Source organism: Loxodonta africana, chromosome 3 (assembly GCF_030014295.1).
Source record: "Loxodonta africana isolate mLoxAfr1 chromosome 3, mLoxAfr1.hap2, whole genome shotgun sequence".
In the NCBI taxonomy this organism is placed as follows: domain Eukaryota; kingdom Metazoa; phylum Chordata; class Mammalia; order Proboscidea; family Elephantidae; genus Loxodonta; species Loxodonta africana.
Window position 1 is genome coordinate 59,808,489 of NC_087344.1, and position 20,643 is coordinate 59,829,131.

The 20,643-nt window shown below is 43.2% G+C and overlaps 1 protein-coding gene across 1 annotated transcript in view; it reads left to right on the forward strand.

Moving 5' to 3' along the window:
* NCMAP (non-compact myelin associated protein) overlaps positions 1-17,656 on the forward strand; it is a 48,315-nt gene extending 30,659 nt beyond the window's left edge. The window contains exons 2-4 of the mRNA XM_003415244.3: positions 8,295-8,383; positions 12,877-12,961; positions 16,621-17,656. Coding sequence (XP_003415292.1) covers positions 8,302-8,383; positions 12,877-12,961; positions 16,621-16,762 — 309 coding nt within the window. The 5' untranslated portion in view covers positions 8,295-8,301 and the 3' untranslated portion in view covers positions 16,763-17,656. The remainder of the gene's footprint in view (positions 1-8,294; positions 8,384-12,876; positions 12,962-16,620) is intronic.
* Positions 17,657-20,643: the final 2,987 nt, after the last annotated feature.

Consider the following 20,643-nt stretch of genomic DNA (forward strand, 5'->3'; position numbering starts at 1 on the left):
TTCTGGCATTGTCCAGCTTTTGCATGCATATGAGATGACTGATAATACCATCGCTTGGGTCAGGCACACCGTAGTCCTCCAAATGACATCTTTGCTTTCTAACACTTTAAATAGGCCTTTTGCAGCAGATACTCCTGATGCAATAGGTCATATGATTTCCTGACTGCTGCTTCCATGGGTGTTGATTGTGGATCCAAGTAAAATGAAATCCTTGACAACTTCAGTATGTTCTCCATTTATTATAATGTTGCTTATTGCTCCAGTTGTGAGGATTTTTGTTTTCTTTATGTGGAAGTGTAACCCATGCTGAAGGCTGTATCCTTTGATTTTCATCAGTAGGTGCTTCAAGCCCTCTTCACTTTCAGCAAGGAAGGTTGTGTCATTTCCATATCTCAGGTTGCTAATGAGTCTTCCTCCAATCCTGACGCCACATTCTTCTTCGTAGAGTCCTGCTTCTCAGATTATTTGCTCAGCATACAGATTGAATAAGTAAGATGAAAGGATACAACCCTGATGCACACCTCTCCTGATTTAAAACCACACAGTATCCCCTCGTTCTGTTCAAACGACTGCCTCTCAGTCTATGTACAGGTTCCACATGAGCACAAGTAAGTGTTCTGGAATCCCCATTCTTTGCAGTGTTATCCATAATTTGTTAGGATCCACACAGTTGAATGCTTTTGCGTAGTCAGTAAAACACAGGTAAACATCTTTCTGGTATTCTTAAAATTAGGGTCACAAAAATCGGAGAAACAAAAGATGTTCAAGCCATCACTTTGCAGGGGAAGTGAATAAGACTTCACATTGTGGTGGGCATGGAACCCAGATGTGCAGATCTGCGGGCCACCGCTTGTTACATGGGACTTCGATGTGATATTGGCCAGGCACCTCCCTGTGATTGGTGCTGGGCTAGGCACGGAGGTGTGAGAGAGATGATACCCAGTAAATATTGGTCAAAGGAAATATTCTGAAAGGAAACAATTCCATTTCTCATCCTCTTTGTCTGAGCTTTAGGGATGTGATCCCTGCAGTCCCTTCTTTGAATCCTTTCAGGGCTATGCACATGGTGGGCACTGGCTGAATGAATGACAGGCCAAATAGACAAACGGGTAGAAGGATGAGCGTGTGCCCCGTGGATGGGGGATGGCGGTACGTGATACACTAGAAGATGGGAAGATGGGAGGAAGGATGAGTAAGTGAAACAGAAAATATGCTTCCTAATTTCTGGGAACCAACCACTAAGCCAAACCAGTTGCCATCGAGTCAATTCCAACTCACTGCTGCTCCTGCCTTACATTTCCATAGCACTGTGAAGTTTATCATGTCCTTTCACTTATGGATCCTGGAGCTTTGATTGCCCACAAACAAGCATAAGAATAGTCTGAAAAAGGTATGGGAGCGTAGCGGCAGCGTGTCTGTGAGTGATGTGCTGTGGGTGCCTAAAAAGCTAATGAGCTGTCTTCTGTTTGCATCAATCCAAGGATAATATCAGGAGGCTTGGTGCACAGCCCCCGTGCTGAATAAATTACATGCTTTATCTCATTTCATTCTGATGACAAGCCTATGGAGTTGTGACTATTATAACTTCTGTTTTACAGATCAGAAAACCAAGGCTCCAGAGGTGAAGAAAGTTAGCTGAGGCCACAGAGCTAGTAAGTGGTAGAGCTCAGGCTCAGGTCTGATTAGTACTAAGAAGAATGTTATTCTGGATATTTCAGGCACCCTCTGGGGCTGTGTGTCCAGTTTTGGGTTCCATATTTAAGAGAGTCATTAACACACAGAGGAATGAGAGACCCATGAGTGATACCATGACCCTAATGAATGTTTGAAGGAGCTGAGAATGTTAGTCTGGAGAACAAATCCTCAGGGAACATACAATTGCTGTTTTCAAGGGCAGAGGCCACCTCTATGTAGAAACAGGTGGGGTTAACAGGACATTTACCAACCGTTAGTTGGTAAATTCAAAAGGACACACTACAGCCACCTGTTGGTAGGAGGTAAAACTGTCGGCTGCTTGGACATCCTCTACCTTAACCTTGTTCTCTGCATGGAAGTTCAACATTTCCTACAAATAAGTGCTTTTAAACCTGACAGGCTGTCATGCGGAAAAAGGAGCAGATTTACCTGTGTGGAGATAGGATTAAAACCAACGGGTGAAAATTAGAAGAAGGGAGATTTTTTGCTCCAACATGAGGATTGATATTCTGATAAAGCATCCCAGTAACTCAAGGGGCTGCTCAGGAGTAGTGAGTTTCTTGTCTATGGAAGAAATCAAGTCATGCTGAATCTCCTGTCTTTCAAGTGACTGGGAGAAATCAGCCCTAATGTTTCGGTGGGTTGGAGGACTTTCACGGGTTACCTACTCTGAGTTACAGTTGATCATTTGAGTTGGGACTTGCTGGGGGTACTAGTGTCCTTGTTGTCTTATCCAGGGAAGAACTTCAAAGCTGGGCCAGAGGAAAGGAGGGTAACACTGGGTCAGAGTGGTAGGAGAGATATTTTGGATAGTGCGGTCTGGCGACACCTATCTTCTAGATGTGGCTCTTATACTTGACCAAAGGATAGTTAGAGAGGGTTGGGTCAGTGAGCAAATGACCTTGACTCCCTTACCCTTTTGCAGCCCCTACCATTTGTTTCCCAAACTGACCTTCCACATAGGGCCATCTGTAAACAGCTCAAGAGACAGTAGTTCCTTGTAGATTTTGTAAATGTGATTAAGCCTTGGCTGAAGGGTTCAGAGTGTATCCAAGGACCAGTTGGGTAGGAATCAGGGTCAGGGGCCTAGGACAAGGTCTCTGGCTCTGTCTACTGCACTCCAGCCTGTATGGATTCTCTTATAAAAACCCCACATTGATTTGGGCCCTGTATGCTGGGCCATTTATACCTTGTACATTCACTGGGATATTGTCTAGTGAGTTTAGGGAAAAGGGGCTGTGATATCAGACAAACCCTGGATTGAATCCTACCACAGCCTGGTGAGCTCAGTTTGCTTATCTGTGGAATGGACATAGTGATTGCTCTCTTTACCAAGTAAGTGTGAGGATTAAATGCCTGGCGCACATACTTACTATTATTAAATTAACCTCTGTCAGTGGAACCCAGCTTTAACTTCTCTACACCTCTCCCCCATTTTCTATGGCCATGGACCCTGGTCATGGACATGTTTGATGCTGAAATCCCCCAGTGGACCTCACTTGGTTAACAAGAGTCTCTGGGGCCCCATACATGAAAACACCCACATCCTTGGCCATCAATGCTCACTACTCTCCCTCCCACCCTCTCTGGTGTGGCAGGAACAGAGATGTCATTGAGAGCCCTCAGTCCCGAGGTGAGGCAAGATATGCTCTGAGATCATTCACTGCTCTCTCTTGAAGAAGAGTAGCTGGCCCCATCTGAAACGGAGTCTGCACTTGGAACTCAGCACCCAGGTGGGCATCCCCACCTGTGTCCTAGTGGCCTTAGGTGGCTGCATTACCGGTCAGTGTGTGTGTATGTGTATGTGTTCTTGTAGTGACTGGCCATGGGCCTGTCTAGGTATATATAAGGGGCAGAGTGGTGTAATGGGAAGGATGCAGGCTTTGAAGTTCGCAAGACCCAGGTTCAAGCCCCAGCTCTGTGGCTTCCTCTCTGTGTGAGCTAGGCAAGTTAGCTCTATATCCCCAAGTTTCAGATTCCTTGTTTGAAAGAAGGGGAAAGTAAAACTTGTCTTATGTGGTCATTTTGTTAAATACATCAGGTTATAGATTTTTTTTAATGTCTGGCGCAAGGTCTTGGCACCTGTCAGGCTCTCGGATGGCGGCTTCTGTCACTTTTTGTGAGTGTGGTTTAATGGTGGATGCATCCATGGGTAGGGTTTGTCTTATTTAGTGATTGAGCCATGTGTCTCTCTCACGACATGACCCTTGATTAGCGGCCACCTATTTGCACCTCTTTTCTGTTTTTAAAAGAAATCATAAGAAAGCATCACTGGAAGTCTTGTCAGCTTGATGTTTTTTGGGGTAGAAGGTGGAGGATTTAGGCAAATGCGACTAAAACCCTTTATGTTCACGGATGGGGAATAGGGTAAGGTGAGGGGTGGGCATCTCTCCTTGGTGATAAGGGTGGAGTGGAGTGTTAGGTAGGACCTTCATTCCAAATTCTCGTATTTGCCCATACTTATTTTTATAGAAAGAATTTGTCCTCATTTTGAGCTCCCAGCCCATACTTGTCTCTAGTTTAGTTCAGCAAATATGCATTAATACCCACTATATTGCAAAGAGGAGCCCTGGTGGAACAGTGATCAAAAGCTTGGCTGCTAATCAAATGGTCACCAGTTCAAATCCACCAGCCAATCCCTGGAAACCCTACGGGGCAGTTCTACTCTGTCCTGCAGAGTCACTATGAGTCAGAATCGACTCGATGGCAATGGCTTTGGCTTTTTGGTTTTTATAATACTAAAAACTTCCATTTATTGAGCATGTAAAGACACTTTCCATATCTGCCAATAGCCTTCATTTCCCTTGGGGAAAGCTACCTTATTTTACAGATGAGCAAACTTCCACTGGCAAAGATCAGAAGAGCAGCTGAGAGCAAGGCTTTTGGAGTGCTACTTTGGGAGTATGAAGGATAGACTTGTTCATTCTGTCAGAGTGAGAGTCTTCTTAAAGGGATGGCTGGGCTGTCTTGAAGGATGTGTTCATTTTGTTTTGGGGGTGGGCAGTGGAACATGGCAGACCTGGGTCTGTTTGAGGTGGTCGGGAGACAGGAAGCCCAATCAGAAGGAAGAGTTGACAGGAATGGGGAGGTCAGGCACAGCCACGTGGGGTTTCAGGGATCTACCATTCCTTGTGGGAGACCTGAGGATCTTCTCTCAGGAGAAGGGGACAGATAAGAGCTAGGTGGGTTCCAGGCAGGGCCCCTGGGTTACAGAAGGGCAGAGAAGGTAAGGATGAACAGGGCCAGGCCACAGAGGGCCACTGTGAGAATGCGAGACCTCCAGGACAGCCACAGCCACCAGAACCCCCATCTGAGTGCAGCGTGACCCAATTCCAAGGATGGCTCAGGTGAGGTGCTGGTTCAGTTCCCTTCAGGAGAGTCCCACTGTGGGGACCTGGGGAAACCAGAGCCTGGAGCAGCCAGACAGAGACAGCAAAGATGGAATGATGGGGGAAGATGGAGTGGTCCGTTGTGACAGCAGCTTAGCAGAGCTGGCTGTAAGTAGCCGAGAAGCTAGACGTAGAGGGTGGAAATAGCCGGTAAAGGGCTTTTACTACCAGATGCAAAGCACGGGCATGCGTTGGTTGTTTCTTGAGCCCCGGAATGACATGATCAAACCTACAGTCTATCTCACTAGAATGTAGACTTCCAAAAGCAAGGAGTTTGTCTCTTTTATTTCACCGCCGGCAGCCACTGGGTTATGAACGTCTGACTTACAGACAACTCGTATTTAAGAGTGGACTGCCAACAAGCCTATTATATTAAAAATTTGACCCTGAGAGTATGGCCCCAGGCACCCTTTTAACTCAGTACTGAAGTCACTCCTGAGGTTTACCTTTCAGCCAAAGACTAGATAGGTCCATAAAACAAATAATAATACACGTAGCTCAGCCACGTGTACAAGACTAAATGGGCACGCAAACCCAGGGGCAAGGAAGAGAAGGCAGGAGGGGACAGAAAGCTGGACGAATGGAAATGGGGAGCCCAAATTCAAGAAGGGGAGAGTGTTGACACATCGTGGATTTGGCAACCAATGTTACGAAACAATACGTGTATTAAGTGTTTAATGAGAAACTAATTTGATCTGTAAATCTTCATCCGAAGCACGATAAAAAACTTGAGTTAAATGCAACAGTTTGTAAGCATGAACACACGCACTAATTTGAGACACTCATGAAAACATTTCGTGGGTTGGCAGTATTTCCTAAGTGTTTTATATGCATAGAAAGGTATAATACATACTGTATACTAAGGCAAACATTTGACTAACTGATGCTGAATAAGAACAGTAGGTACCTGTTCCAACTCACCTATAAAATTAACTTAAAGGCAGACTTAGGAATGGATCTCATTCGTAATCCAGGGACTGCCTGTAGTGTGTTCTTAGCACTTACCATGGTTGGCTTCTTAGTAGGTGCTCAATTAACATTAGTTCAGTAAATATGGAAAGTCACAACATATACAAAGTTTATGGATATATATATGTGTAGTTGTTGTTAGGTGCCTTCGAGTCAATTTTGACTCATAGCAAAGCCATGTAACGATATAGAACTGCCCCACAAGATTTTCTAGGCTGTGATCTTTACAGGAGCAGATCGCCAGGTCTTTCTCCCACGGAGCCTCTCAGTGGGTTCAAACTGCCAGCCTTTTGGTTAGCAGCCAAGCGTTTAACCTTTGCACCACCAGGGCTCCTACACAGGTAATAAATATTTTAAATCTTTGATGAGACGAATACATACAAACGTCAAGGTAGTGATTACCTGGAGGGAGGGAGAAAATGGGATTGAGATAGGGTACGAAGGGACTTCACCTGTGTCTGAAATGTTTATATTTTTAATAAAGAAGAAAATATGACTAAACATTTGTTAAATCCGAGTGGTAGATACATGGGCTTTTACTCTCCATAATTAAAAAAAAAAAAAAATTCTACCTTTTACTAGAAAGCAGGAGGGGACAGGAAAGCTGGTAACGGAGAACTCAAGGTCAAGAAGGGGAGGGTGTTGACATGTCATGGGGTTGGTGACCAATGTCACAAAACAATATGTGTATTAAATGTTTAATCAGAAACTAATTTGCTCTGTAAACCTTCATTTAAAGCACAATTAAAAAAAAATCCTACCATATTAAAAGAGAACAAATTTCTGCATAAATATTTTTTAAATGTGTAGAGTATCTCTTCTCCAGCAGATGGAGTGAACGACCGTGTGGAGGCCTTAGGCTTCTTAGGATCATAAACAAGCCTGGATAACTCCTTCCATGCAGACACCTCACGGACCTCCACACTGTCAGCAGCCGACGTAAAAGTGTGTCTCTGAAATACTGATGCAAAACCTGGTGTTGTGTCCTTTCTTTTCTTGCTCCCTAGCGATGCGTCGGAACCGACTCGTCGGCAGTGGGTTTTTTTTTTTTTCCTTCAGAGGAACTCTTTATAATATTGTTGTACTTAGAATATAACTGTTGGTAGAGAATTTCAACACTGCTTTCTGTTGTCGCGACGTCATATTAACTGCAAACCGCCTGGCTCATTCTTCAAGTGGAAGATTACAGGATTGTGAATTTTGATTCCTAATGGGAACCAAAGGGAAAGAATAAACTTAGGTTTAAGGCCCAGCTCCACCTCTTCCTTGCTGTGTGACCTTGGCCAAACCACTCAGCCATTCTGAGCCTCAGTTTGCTCAGCAGCGCAATGCAGATGATACTCACTTTTCAGTGATTGAAAGGATTAAATGGGAGCACAAAAAGGTTGGTGATTCAGGCACCCAGAGACCCCTCAGAAGTAAGGCCTGGCAATCTGCTTCCAAAAAATCACAGCCTTGAAAACCCTGTAGAGCAGTTCTACTCTGCACACTTGGGGTCGCCATGAGTCGGAATTGACTCGATAACAAGTAACAACAACGATAGTGTGTGAAGGCTCCTGGGACAGAGCCTGGTCACAATACACGCTCAACAGCAATAACTCCTTTCCTGTTGAGGGCTTTGTGCAGCCTGACCTCTGTCCTCTCGCCTCTCCTGTTTGCCCACCCAAACCACGCCCGTTCTTCAAGGCCCGTTCTTCTCAACCCAGTGGCTCCTGACACTGACTGCTTAATAATCATAGCTAATTTTTTCATCTTGTTATTTTTTTGCCTCTTTAGACCATAAAACCTTTGAAAGCAGAAACACTACTTCAGCCATTGTTGCAGAGCGGTGAAAGGCCCTCCAGAATGAAAGACAGGCGTTCTGCCTTAAATTCTACTAGGGAAACTTGAGGGCTCCCCATGAAGATTTTGGGGCTTCAGTTTTGTCAGTAAGATGGAAATAATAACCTACCTCACAAGGTTTCTAGAAGATCAGCTCAGACATTCTGTCTGAAACATTTAGGAGAAGTTCGATTAATATTGTTTAATGAATTAAAACTGCCTTGAAAACTGAAGTTCTTCACAAATGTCAGGCATGATTTGTAATTCTCCACAGGATCTAGCAAAGGGCTTTGTATTGCTGCTAAGAGAAGCGACATGCTTGAATATTCTCTAAGTTATCCAGTGAAGACCAAAAAGAGGTATCATAGAGGAATAATAAGGCTTATTCTGATTTTAAACCAAATTTCTTCTTCTCATCAGGATCGAGATGACCACAGCCACCCCTTTGGGGGATACCACCTTCTTCTCGTTGAACATAACCACCAGGGGAGAAGACTTCCTGTATAAGAGTAAGATCGACTTGGCTTGGAGGTCAGAAGAGGGATGGTAGGACAGGTGTCATAGTCAGCTCCTGAGTAGGACAGATATCACAGTCAATTCCTGGTGCGGAGGTCAAGGGTGTGGGCTTTGGAGACAGACTGCCTGGGTCTGAGTGCCAGCTCTATCACTTGCCAACTGTGTGACCCTGGCACACGACTTCACTGTTCTATGCCTCAGTTTCATCATCTATAAGATGGAGATTAAAAAAAAAAAAAAAACCATTGCTATCGAGTCAATTCCAACTCACAGTGACCCTATAGGACAGAGTAGAACTGCCCCATAGGGTTTCCAAGGAACAGCTGGCGGGTTCAGACTGCTGACCTTTTGGTTAGCAGCCAAGCTCTTAACCACTGTGCCACCAGGGCTCCAAGGTGGAGATAAGAGCTATTAATTGATAGTACCGCATAAGGTAGCTGTGAAGACTAAAAGAGATAATCAGTGCAAGGAGCTCAGAACAGCTTTAGGTGCATACTATCCCTGATAAGTATATGATGATGATTAAGATTTTTATCATTATTATTGCCACTACTATTACTATATTTTTATTAGGGAGACTTGGAGTCTAAACGGCAATAGAAATTTAAATCTTTTGTAAGATATCCCTAAATGAATCACTTTAAAGTGTAGCTACTTTCATACTACTTTTGCAAGGCAAAAACATCCCATCAACTGATGAGGGACTAAATGGGTTTAGGTGGGACGAGTTAGTCCTGGTGAGACATTTTCCAGGACAAGGGGTCCCCAGAAGGGATAATTTGAGGACACCTCTTCAGAAAACCAGTTGATTGTATAAGGGGAAGTTTGGGGCCATTTCACTCGTTTCAGTTGGCTACATATATACCTGTGTGTGTGGAACAGGTTTCCTGACACACGTCATTGGAGTGCCCCGGTAATGAACGGCACCACTCAGCTGGGAAGGTGTCTGACCAGACCAGACTGCAGGCCATTCCCTTGGGCATATGTATCTTCCAGACCTTGCATCAGGAGGGCTGGTTGGCTCTGGTCCGGCTGGAAGGCTAGATTAATGGCAGGATGTGTCTCCTCCATGGAGCCTCAGAAGGGGCCGCTCTCAGGACAGGGTCCTTGGGTTATCTTGCTGGGTGAGGAGACCTACAGGGCCTGCTGAGGTGCGTCTCAGAACAGTCCAGAGGAGAAATGCACAGTGGAGAATCACTGTCAGTAAGATGGGAATGATTTTGTTTTGTTTTGTTTTTTTAATGGCTGAGGTTTTGAAAGTAGATTCCCAGGCTTTTCTTCTGAGGCATCTCTGGGTGGGCTCAAGCTGCCAACCTTTTGGTTAGACACTGAGTGCGTTTTTTTAGAGACAGGAAAGATTCTGCTTTTATTTAACTTAAGCAGTGGATCTCAGTCAAGACGATTTTGCCCTCCCCTGCCTCCAGATAGGGTTACTAGATTTAGCAAATAAATCAATTAAAAAAAAAAGAACACCCATTTACATGTTCATTTCAGATAAACAATGAATAATTGTTTAGTATAAGTATATACATATAATATTTGAGACATATTTATACTAAAAAACTCTCTGTTGTTTATGGAAAATCACATTTAAATGCATGTTCTCTGTTTTATCTGGGAACCCTACTCCCGGGGGACATTTGGCAATGTCTGGAAATACTTTTGGTTCTCAAGACTTGGGGAAGGTGCTCCAGACATGTAGTGGGTAGAGGCCACAGATGCTGCTAAACATCCTACAATTCACAGGACAGCCCTCCACACCCCAGAATTTTCGAGCTGAGGTTGAAGTATCATCCCCAGAGTCCCCAGAAGGAAAAAAACAAGTCACTGCATAATGGTTCCCCCATCTCCTCCTTTTTTCCATTCCAGTCTAGTCTTTCTTCTCATGAATATTTGCATTGGTTTTTTTTTTTCCTTTAATAAACTTTTTATAAAAGTATTACATGTATACAAGAAAGTATACAAATCATAAGTGCACAGCTGGGTAAATATTCACGAAGTGAGCACACCTGTGTAACCAGCCCTTAGATCAAGAAACAGGCCACCAGGAGGATCCCAGAAGTCTCTGGGCCCCTTCCAGCCACTATCCCGCCACCCATCAAGGGTACCCATTATTTTGACGCCTACCGCCATAGATTGAGTTCTCCTTGTTTTTTGAACTTTATTTAAATAGAATCATACTGTATGCACTCTTTTGTGTCTGGAGTCTTTTGCTCAACATTGTGTTTGTGTGTACATATTTTAGTGGTTGCAACGTAATGTGTGTGTATATGGGTATGTGTATAATATATCCTATTTTCTACACTTTATGTCATCCTAAGTGCCTCCCCCATTTACCATAGTCTTCGTAATCATCATTTAAACTATTGTACCCTATTTCATGTGGTAGGTATGCCACACCTGTTTAACCATCCCCATTGTTATGGATTGAATTGTGTCCCCCAGAAATATATTTTGGAACTTCTATTAGGGTTATCATGAGTCGGAATCCACTCGATGGCAACTTTTTTTTTTTTTAACCTCTATTCATGCGGATGCGATCTCATTTGGAAATAGGATTTTCTTTGTTATGTTATTGAGGTCGTATCAGTGTAGGGTATGTCTTAAACCTATGACTTTTGAGACAGAGAAAGAGCAGATTAGACACAGAGGAAGCACAAATGGGTGAAAGATAGATGCCACGTGGAGATCGCCAAGGAACTCCAAGAAGAACGCCAGAGAAGCTGAGACAAGGATTCTCTTCCCCCAGAGCAGTCAGCGAGAGCCTTCCCCCAGAGCCAGCACCTTGAATCCGGACTTCTAGTGTTCTAAATTATGAGAAAATAAATATGTTTGTTGAAGCCACCCACTTCTGTTGTAACAGTGCTAAAAAACTATTGTTATATGCCATCAATTCTGACTCATAGCGACCCTATAGGACAGAATAGAACTTCCCCAGAGGGTTTCCTAGGCTGAAATTTTCAAGGGAGCAGATCGCCAGATCTTTTCTCCCTTGAAGCCGCTGGTGGATTCAACTACAGACCTTTCTGCTAACAGCCTCGTGCTTAACCATTGCACCAGCAGGGCTCCTTCACTAAGAAACTAAGACATCTGTATTTAAAATATGAATGACGTTGCAATAAACATCTTCATTCATACAGCTTTTTCTATATTTAGGGTTATTTCCTTCAGGTAAATTCCCCAGGATTAAATAGATTTCAAGCATGAACATTGTTATGGGTGTTGATATTTTCAATATGTCTTCTGATAAGGATGTTGGTCTTGAACCTAAAATTAGAATTTGACACTGAGACTGGGAGCTGATACCGGCGTTAGAATCTGAAACATTGTCTACAAGTACATTCACCATAGCCTCATTTCTATTAGTGAAAACTTGAAAACAACGTATATACCCTCAATACAACCCAAAAACCCATTGCCATCGAGTCAATTCTGACTTATAGCAACCCTACAGGACAGAGTAGAACAGAGTACCATTGTCCCATATGGTTTCCATGGAGTGGCTGGTGGATTCGAACTACCAACCTTTTGGTTACTATCTGAGCTCTTAACCACTGTGCCACCAGGGCCGCACACCCTCAAAAGGGAATTGATAAACAGGTTATGATCCATCAAACCAATGGAATGCTATGTGGTCATTAAAAACCATGAAGAAAAATATGTAATTACAGGAAAGATGATCATGACATTGTTATATAACAGTTTATGGAACATAGTTCCATTCGGATTGAGCACGTATTTTTACATATTTAGAAATATTTCCTTAAGATGAACTCTCAGAAATAAAACTAATAAGTCATTCAGAAAGATAGATGGGCAGATATTTAATATGTATATATGCATATACATGATCCTACTGGTGAACGTATATATGTTCGGAATATCAGTGGTTCTTGGGGCAATGAGATTTTTATTCCCCTCTCCCCCTTTTTTGCTTGTAATTATATTTTCAAAATTATCTATAAAAATCACTTATTACTGTCCATTTTCCCATTCTTGCCTATCCTGTAATATTTCCTTGGATTCGGGCAGACATGGCTCTGACAGCATGGTTGTCTGTTTCCTACCTTTGCCTTTTTGACTATATGCTGAATAGAACTTTCTTTTTGCTTTACTAAAAAAAAAAAATCACTTATTACTTCCGTATTATCAAAAAGAGGGGAGGGTGTTTTGTTTGCCTGTTTCACAAAAGAAATTTGAAGCTATATTGGGGCTGATACCGACTGCTGAGAGTAGAACTTGGCCTACGGCAGAATTCTGGCAGGTGATATACTGAGCACATGGCCCTCCGAGCCCAGCTGGGGTGGAGGTGTACCGCCGCTCTAGACGTGACCCTGTCCTGACTTGGGTTAGTTTCTTAGTACATCTCACTCTCTCTTGTCTTCCCTTGACCCAGTGGGGGGATGTCAAGTGCCACAGTAGGTGGCCCCCTCCCAGTGCTTTGAATGCTTCTCTGAGTTTACACTTTCCCATCTCCTCTCCGCAGGTTCTGGAGCCATCGTTGCTGCCATCGTGGTGGTTGTCATCATCATCTTCACCGTGGTTCTGATCCTGTTGAAGATGTACAACAGGTACAGGATGCCCTGTGCTTTGTAATAGCCTGGTTTCCTCAGCAAAGTCAGAGTGGACAGGAGCTAACATTTGTGGGTGCCCAGCAGTATCCGTGAGTCCAGCATCAAATGCTCTAATCCTTTGCGGGTCCTTTATTGACATCTCTTTTGCTGGAGGAACTTTACAGTGATGATACATTTTTGTACCTGGAGAAATATTTTTTAAATATAATATAATGATGATGCCTTTGAGCACTGTGGTAAATGCTTGTATGGAATTGGGAAGTAATACAGGGATATATCAGTCCTCTTCTCTTGGGGAATCCTCTGATAGGTTCTACTGAGCGGCCACATGAGTAGTTGAGGTGACATATACTGGAAGGCACATACTCCCTGACTCCACTTTTGGGGATCAAATAAGGAAAAATAAAATAATGTAATATGACTGCACGAAGATAAATTCATTCACTGTCTTAGGCTGAGTTCTCTAGAGAAGCAAAGCCAGTGAAGCATATATGTACATAGAGAGACAGAGATTTATCTGATGGGAATTGCTCACACGGTTGTAGAAGCTGACAAGTCCCAAGTCCATGGGTCAGGCAACAGGCTGGAGGGTTCTCCTGACTCATGTAGCTGCAGGGGCTGACGAACTCAAGATCAGCAGGTCAGATGGCAGGCTGATGGCTCACAGGCTGTAGAGGCTGACACATTCAAGATCAGCAGGTAAGACAGCAGGCTTCTGGCTCACAGGCTCAGGAATCCCAAGATCGACAGGCAATATGGCAGGCCACTGGCTCAAGTTCCAAGGACTAAAGGTCAGATAATGATGAGCTGGATGCAGGATTCTTAGGGAGCAAAAGCCAGAGGTCTTAGCCAGAGCATCCACATATATGTTGGATGCAGGCACACCCCTGAGGAAATTCCCCTTACAACTAATTGGCTGATCACATCAGTTTACATCATGGGGTATGACTACATCATTACATAACTGCCAAACCACTGAGAATCATGGTCCACCCAAGTTGGCACACAACCTTAACCATCACATTCACTTTACTAAAAGGTTACTCTTTGGGGGGAAGAAATAAAAATCAAAAAACAACAAACAAACCCGTTGGCATCAAGTTGATTCTGGCTCATAACGACCCTACAGGACAGAGTAGAACTGCCCCATAGGGTTTCCAAGGAGCACCTGGTGGATTCGAACTCCTGACCTTTTGGCTAGCAGCCACAGCACTTAACCGCTATGCCACCAGGGTTTCCAAATCAAACTAAAAAGGTTATAATTACAACCAAATCAAAGACCTGGCAGCCATTAAAAAAAAATTTTGTATATATATATATATATCCATTGTCGTTGAGTTGTTTTCAACTCCTAGCACCCTGCAAGATAGAGTAGAATTGCCCCCTAAGGTTTCCAAAGGGTGGCTGGTAGATTTGAACTGCTGAACTTTTGGTTAGCAGCCAAGCTCTTAACCACTGTGCCACCAGGGTTCCATATGTGTGTGTGGGGGTGTGGGTGTGTGTAAGTATATGTATTGATGAGGAAAGATTTTTATGATATATTGTCAAGTTTACAAAGTAGTATGTACATTGTGATTATACATGTGAATTACACACACCCACACCCAAGGAAAATTTGAAAGATACACAGCAGAGTGTTAACAATGTCTGCATGGTGGGATTGTTAGTTGTTTTTTTTGTGGGGAGGAGGAATAAAAACCCAAAAAAACCCCACTGCCATCAAGTCAGTTCCAACTCATAGCAACCCTATAGGACAGAGTAGAACTGCCCCATAGGGTTTCAAGGAGTGCCTGGTGGATTTGAACTGCCGACCTTTTGGTTAGCAGCCGTAGCACTTAACCACTACACCACCAGGGTTTCCAGAGAGGACAAATAGTGTTTCCTTATTTTTGAGTAGTAGTGTTATGTATTGAATTGTGTTCCCCCCAAATATGTGTTGTAAATCCTAACCTCTATGCCTGTGGTTATAATCCCATTTGGGAATGGGTTGTCTTTGTTATATTATTGAGGCAGGATTAGTGTAGGGTGTGTTTTGAGCCCATCTCCTTTGAGATATAAAAGAGATTTAACAAGCAAGCAAGCAAGCAGAGATGGAGGAAGATAGATGCCAAGCCACATGGAGATCTCCAAGGAACCAGGAAACAGAAGCTAAAGAGACAAGGACTTTCCCCCAGAGCCAGCAGAGAAAGAAAACCATCCCCTAGAGCCAGCACCCTGAATTCAGACTTCTAGTCTCCTAAACTGTGAGAAAACAAATTTCTGTTTGTTAAAGCTACCTACTTGTGGTATTGCTGTTACAGCAACACTAGATACCTAAGACAGGTAGTAAACATGCATTGCTTTTAAAATAATAGCAATACTATTAGTAAAGGTAGCTAACATACAGTGATCTCTTAAGCCATGTGCCAGGCATGGTTCTATGCTCTTTACAGCTATTAACTCATTTAATCCTTACAACAACCCCACGAAGTACTATTATCCACAATTTTATAGGTAGGGAAACTGAGGCATAGAAAGATTAAGTAACATCCCCAAGTATACTCAACCCCAGTTGGCAGAGTTGGGATTCAAACCTAGTCTATATAGTTTCAAAGTGAATACTCCCACCATTGCATGTAATAATAATAACACTAAAAGTTGTTTTTAAAAATCTTTAGGATATTACACTATGGGTCTCTCCCAAACCAGGAAATGGCATCAAACCTCAGTGGCTGCTGGAGCTCTGAGACTCTTTTCACCCCACCCTGTTAACACTGATGCCTGGTCTGAGGATTGAGACCTGGGTTCAGTCTTTGCACTGTCACAAGTAGGCAAATCAGCTAATCTCTCGATGCCTCGATCTTGTCATCTTTAAAATGGAAGGGTCTCAAAGTGTAATGTTTGCCTTATGGTTATATTGGAGGGTACCCTTTTTCTTAGGCTTACTTAGAGGTGAAGTGGCATGATGACTACAACTAACTCACAAATGGTTCACAATGTGAAAAAACATGGTGCTTGCGTGCGTGCGCTTGTGTGTTTTACCAGGGAGAGAGAGATAAAGAGCAAAAGTGGTAAAATATTAACAACTGGCAAATCTAGGTGACGGGTGTTCCGTGTTCATTGTGCTATTCATGCAACTTTTCTGAGGATTTGAAATTTTATAAAAAGAATTATGATATGCCAACAAGAGCAAATATGTTGTAGACATTAGAATTAATGGTTCTCGTTTGTTATTAAATTTTATGGCATATGAAATGAAAAGCAGAATATACATTTTATATACCTTCTCTTCTCAATTATGTAAAAAGTTCTTAAATATTTCTAGCAATGAACTCAGCAAGTGTGATGAGGCTGCAAAATTTAGCTCACACTAACAACTTTGGACATAAAAATTTATTATCTTTATTTTGTCTCTAATATAGTCAATGACACTTTACTAAGTCATTCATAGAAAAAAATACAATTAAATATCTAATCTAGGTTAAACAAAATATCGAAGGATCAGACTATCTGATGGCTAAGGTCATGCCCAATTGTAAAATTCTGCGATTGGCAATTAAGCAACATAATTTAATAATGATCTATATTAATGTCTTCGTCAGAACTATATCCACAAAGCCCATTCCCCACAGCATATGAAGGGAAAGATTGAATGTGGCATATGTATCTCATTACAGAAAAATGAGAACCAGGCGGGAGCTGGAGCCCAAGGTCCACAAACCAGTCTCCCCTTCTGCCCCAGGCCCGAACAACAACAGCAGCCAACAGCCTGCAACAGTGACCTTCACCCCTGTCGACGTCCACATGGAGAACCGATGACCCCCACCCTTGTGCTCTCTTGGCCACCATTCACAGAGCCTTCTCCAGAGTCAAGACCAAGAAGCCCATTTCTCCTCTGGCAGCTTTACTATGAGTTCTTCCAGTCAGGTCAACAGAGGCATCTTTTATGCAGTCCCTGATGCTTCATACTACCCCTCAACGCCATCCTGGCCTGCCCCACCCCAACTATGCCATGTCCCTGCTTCCACCCTACCAAAAAACTGCAGAACTTTCTTCTGTCGTCTGATGAAGTAGAGCTATGTTGGGAATCCATTGGTATGGATTTGGCTCTCTCTCCCCCCAAAAGACTATAGCTAGACAGACAGATAGACATATAGCCCAGGAGTCTTCTGGTCAGGAGTCAGGTGTGAAGGCATGCTTCTCAGAGCCTCACAACAGAGTCAGCCATTGGGGTCATCTCAGAGTCAGTGCCAAACTCACAGCTTTGCAGAGCGAAATATTCTATCCCATAACCAGGCACAGAGGAACTAACTTGGACTAACTAATCAGAAAACCCACTGGCCAATTTATAACTTTTTCAAGTACTAGATGACCATTAGCTAGCTCCTGACAACTGGTCAGCACGTGCTCCCCTCTTCAAGTTACTGGAAAGCCTGAATGCTTCTCAAAAGGTTTCTTTTTCACTAGTACAGAGTCAGAGTGTACAGAATTGTGACCTTGAGGAATAATGGTCTTTAGGTTGAGCTTGCTGCAGTGTCCATTGTAGTGGACATTGCCTGGAGCAATCCTGATGGCTGTTCAGGGTTCCTCCTCCCCCTACGGGGCTGAGCAAGTCTGACCCAGTGTCATTTCTTGGTTTCAAGTGTTTGGATTCCAAGGGACTCTGAATCCCCTGTTAACACTTTCCGTCCATTGACCAGTATTTGGAGACTGATTAGATTACAACTCTTTTTTTTTTTTTTTTTTAACCTATGTCCTTCCAGGTTACCTTGCAGAGATTCGAGGAATACTGAAAGTACAACATTCACAAACCATTTTTCTGCATAGAGCTGATCTCTTTGACTCCTTAGCCTGGAGAGCAATCTATGGAGAGAGAAAAGCATTTTGGCAATAGGAAAGCCTGTCTTCTAAGCCCCTCTTTCTATCTGTGTGACCTTGGAAAAGTGACTGGATCTTTCCATCTTCAGTCTCCTAATCCACGAAGTAGGAATGATAACACCCACCTCACTGGGTTATTGTAACAATTAAAGACTTAGTAAAGCACCTCCCATGGTGTTGGACACCTGTTGTTGTCGTCATGTGCTGTCAAGTTGATTCCAACTCATAGTGACCCTGTAGGAAAGACTAGAACTGCCCCATAGGGTTTCCTAGGCTGTAATCTTTATGGAAGGAACCGTGGTGGTGCAGTAGTTAAGCACTTGGCTGCTAACCAAAAGGTTGGCGGTTCGAACTCACCAGCCACTGCTCAGGAGAAAGATGTGGAAGTCTGCTTCCGTACAGATTACAGCCTGGGAAACCCTATGGGCAGTTTTACCCTGTCCTATGACACTATTATTCAGAACCAGCTTGATGGTACACGATCAGAATCTTTACAGGAACAGATTGCTAAGTCTTTTCTCCCAAGGAGAGACTGGTGGATTCGAACCACCGACCTTTCAGTTAGCAGCGAGCACTTAACCATTGCGTCACGAGAGCTCCTTTGCTTGGCACCTAGTAGATGCTTAATGGGAGCCAGCATTATCCTGAAATCAAAATGTGTCTTACAATGGAAGGGTCCATTAATGTAGTTTTTAAATCAGTTGTGCATGTTACAATCGATGGCATTTTGGGAACAAGGTAATAAATCTTTATCCTGTTTCAGAAAGTGACACGCTCTGATTTTTATCCTCAAATTTGGGAATTCTCTCCCTTTTGGGGTAGGAAATCCCTTTTGACGAGTAGTTGAGGATCAGAGAGGAAAGAGGATTACCCAGGGTCACACACCTCATGTCACCCCACTATAAAAATACTCGGAACAGCTCTGGAGAAATACTGGCAAATTCTTTCTCCCCAGCTGTCTCTTCTTCCTACCATGTTTAAACATCCATCAAGTACTAGGCACTTTGCAAGGTGTTTTCACATAAATTATCTCATAGGATTTAATTTTTCCAATAACCCTGGGAGTTTTTTTTTCTTTTTCCATTTTGCAGTTAAGAAACTGGGCCTCAAATAGAAAAGGCACTTCCCCAAAGACCCACAGCTAGTAAGTCACAAAGCCAGGACTCAGAATCAGGTCTAACTCCAAAGTCCATCTTTTTGTTGTATCACACTCAGGCCTTGCCATCCTAGTTCAAAGAAGCACAGGATTCTCTTGTGGCCTAAACAAAAGGAGGGCAGACTCGTCCATGTGTCTGAGTGGAGGTCAGGGGTCTAGCTTCCAAGCTCAAAGTGGGAGCAAAGCCACTTTGGTAACCTCCTTTGGGCTTCCATTATTGCAGCCAAAGAAGCCCTTTGTAAACCCATCGAAGCTCTAAGAATTCCTGCCGGCTTCATTCACTCTACCACTTAGGCCCAAGGAGTAAGAGGAGGAACAACATTTAACCAGGGCAAAGCCATTTCTTTGAGAGCTCAAGCCCCAAACAGATTTGTTCCCCTAAACATATGCTGGCTTAAAGAAAACAAAAATTGTTTGGAATGTTCCATCCCTAAAACCAAACCCTTCCGCCCACAATGGAATCTTCCTGGGGTCATCCTCTAGTATATGTTCTTTGACTAAATGAAGGGTTGGAAGTGGAGCAAACAGGGAAAGTGGTGTAGTAAGGGGGAGACAGATAAAAGGGTTTAGTGCCTTGTTTTTAACTAATGAGGATAACTCAATAAACATCTTTTCAGGGCTCGTATGTGCAAGTTGAGGTGCTACTAAACACTTTAAGATGTGGTCCCTGCTCTCAAGGAGTCTGTAGCTGGCCTCACATGGCAGGGATCTTACAACGCCTTACATATTTCGTTTCTGACAAGGTGCTTTTCTTAACTGAGCAGAGGCTGCCTTATTTGGCCACTGAACCAATAAAAGACATTCAATGCTTAAAGAAAAATGTTTAAAAATAAAAATATTTCAATCAAACATTTGTGGAGTTAATTTTAATTAAGTTTATAGAAAAGTCTAACCTTTTCTATAAACTTCCTTCCCTTGTTGGAAAGCCTGAGCCTTTTCAAACTTTGCACTGTTACTTCTAAAGATTGATGAAAAAGGTGAGCTGCCATCAACAGACCTTGGTGACTTGCTCAAATAATACAAAAGGAACCCCATTTCACAGCCTGCAGTTAAATGCCCACGGTGCTGAGATGCCAAGGTTTGGGGACCCAGGAGTGTAGGAGCTGTTAGAATGAAACCCAAATCACCAATAATGCCATTTACCATAAATTTAGGCCCTACCCTGTGCCACACATAGGATAGGACCTTTATAGCCACGAACTCTTTTTATCCTTATAACCTTCATGTGTAGGAGCCATTATTATCTGTATTTTATGAAGAGGGATACAGGCTCAGGGAAGTAACTTGTCCTTGGGCGATGCAGTGGGCATTTATCATTCTTTTGATGACCCTTCCCATGTTTGGGGAATCCTTTAAGAAAGAAGACCACCCTCTGCTATAAAAGCTTAAAAAAGCCAGATACTCACTTTCCCAGAGTCCCTTGGGCTAGGGTGAGGGCACATGACCTAGGCTCTGCCATGGACTTTGAGACCAGAAGCTGGTAACCTAAAGGGGCAGGAACTGTGCAGAGTCTATTCCAGTGGCAGGTGTGTTGGCACCCTCCATTTCAGGAGGCAGCAGCATCAGGGGTTCTAGCAGAAGTGGTAAGGTTATTATTGAGCGCCCAGAAGCCAGTGTCCATGAACTTGGCTGTGCAAGCTAAGACCAACAGCAACAGCAATGTTGT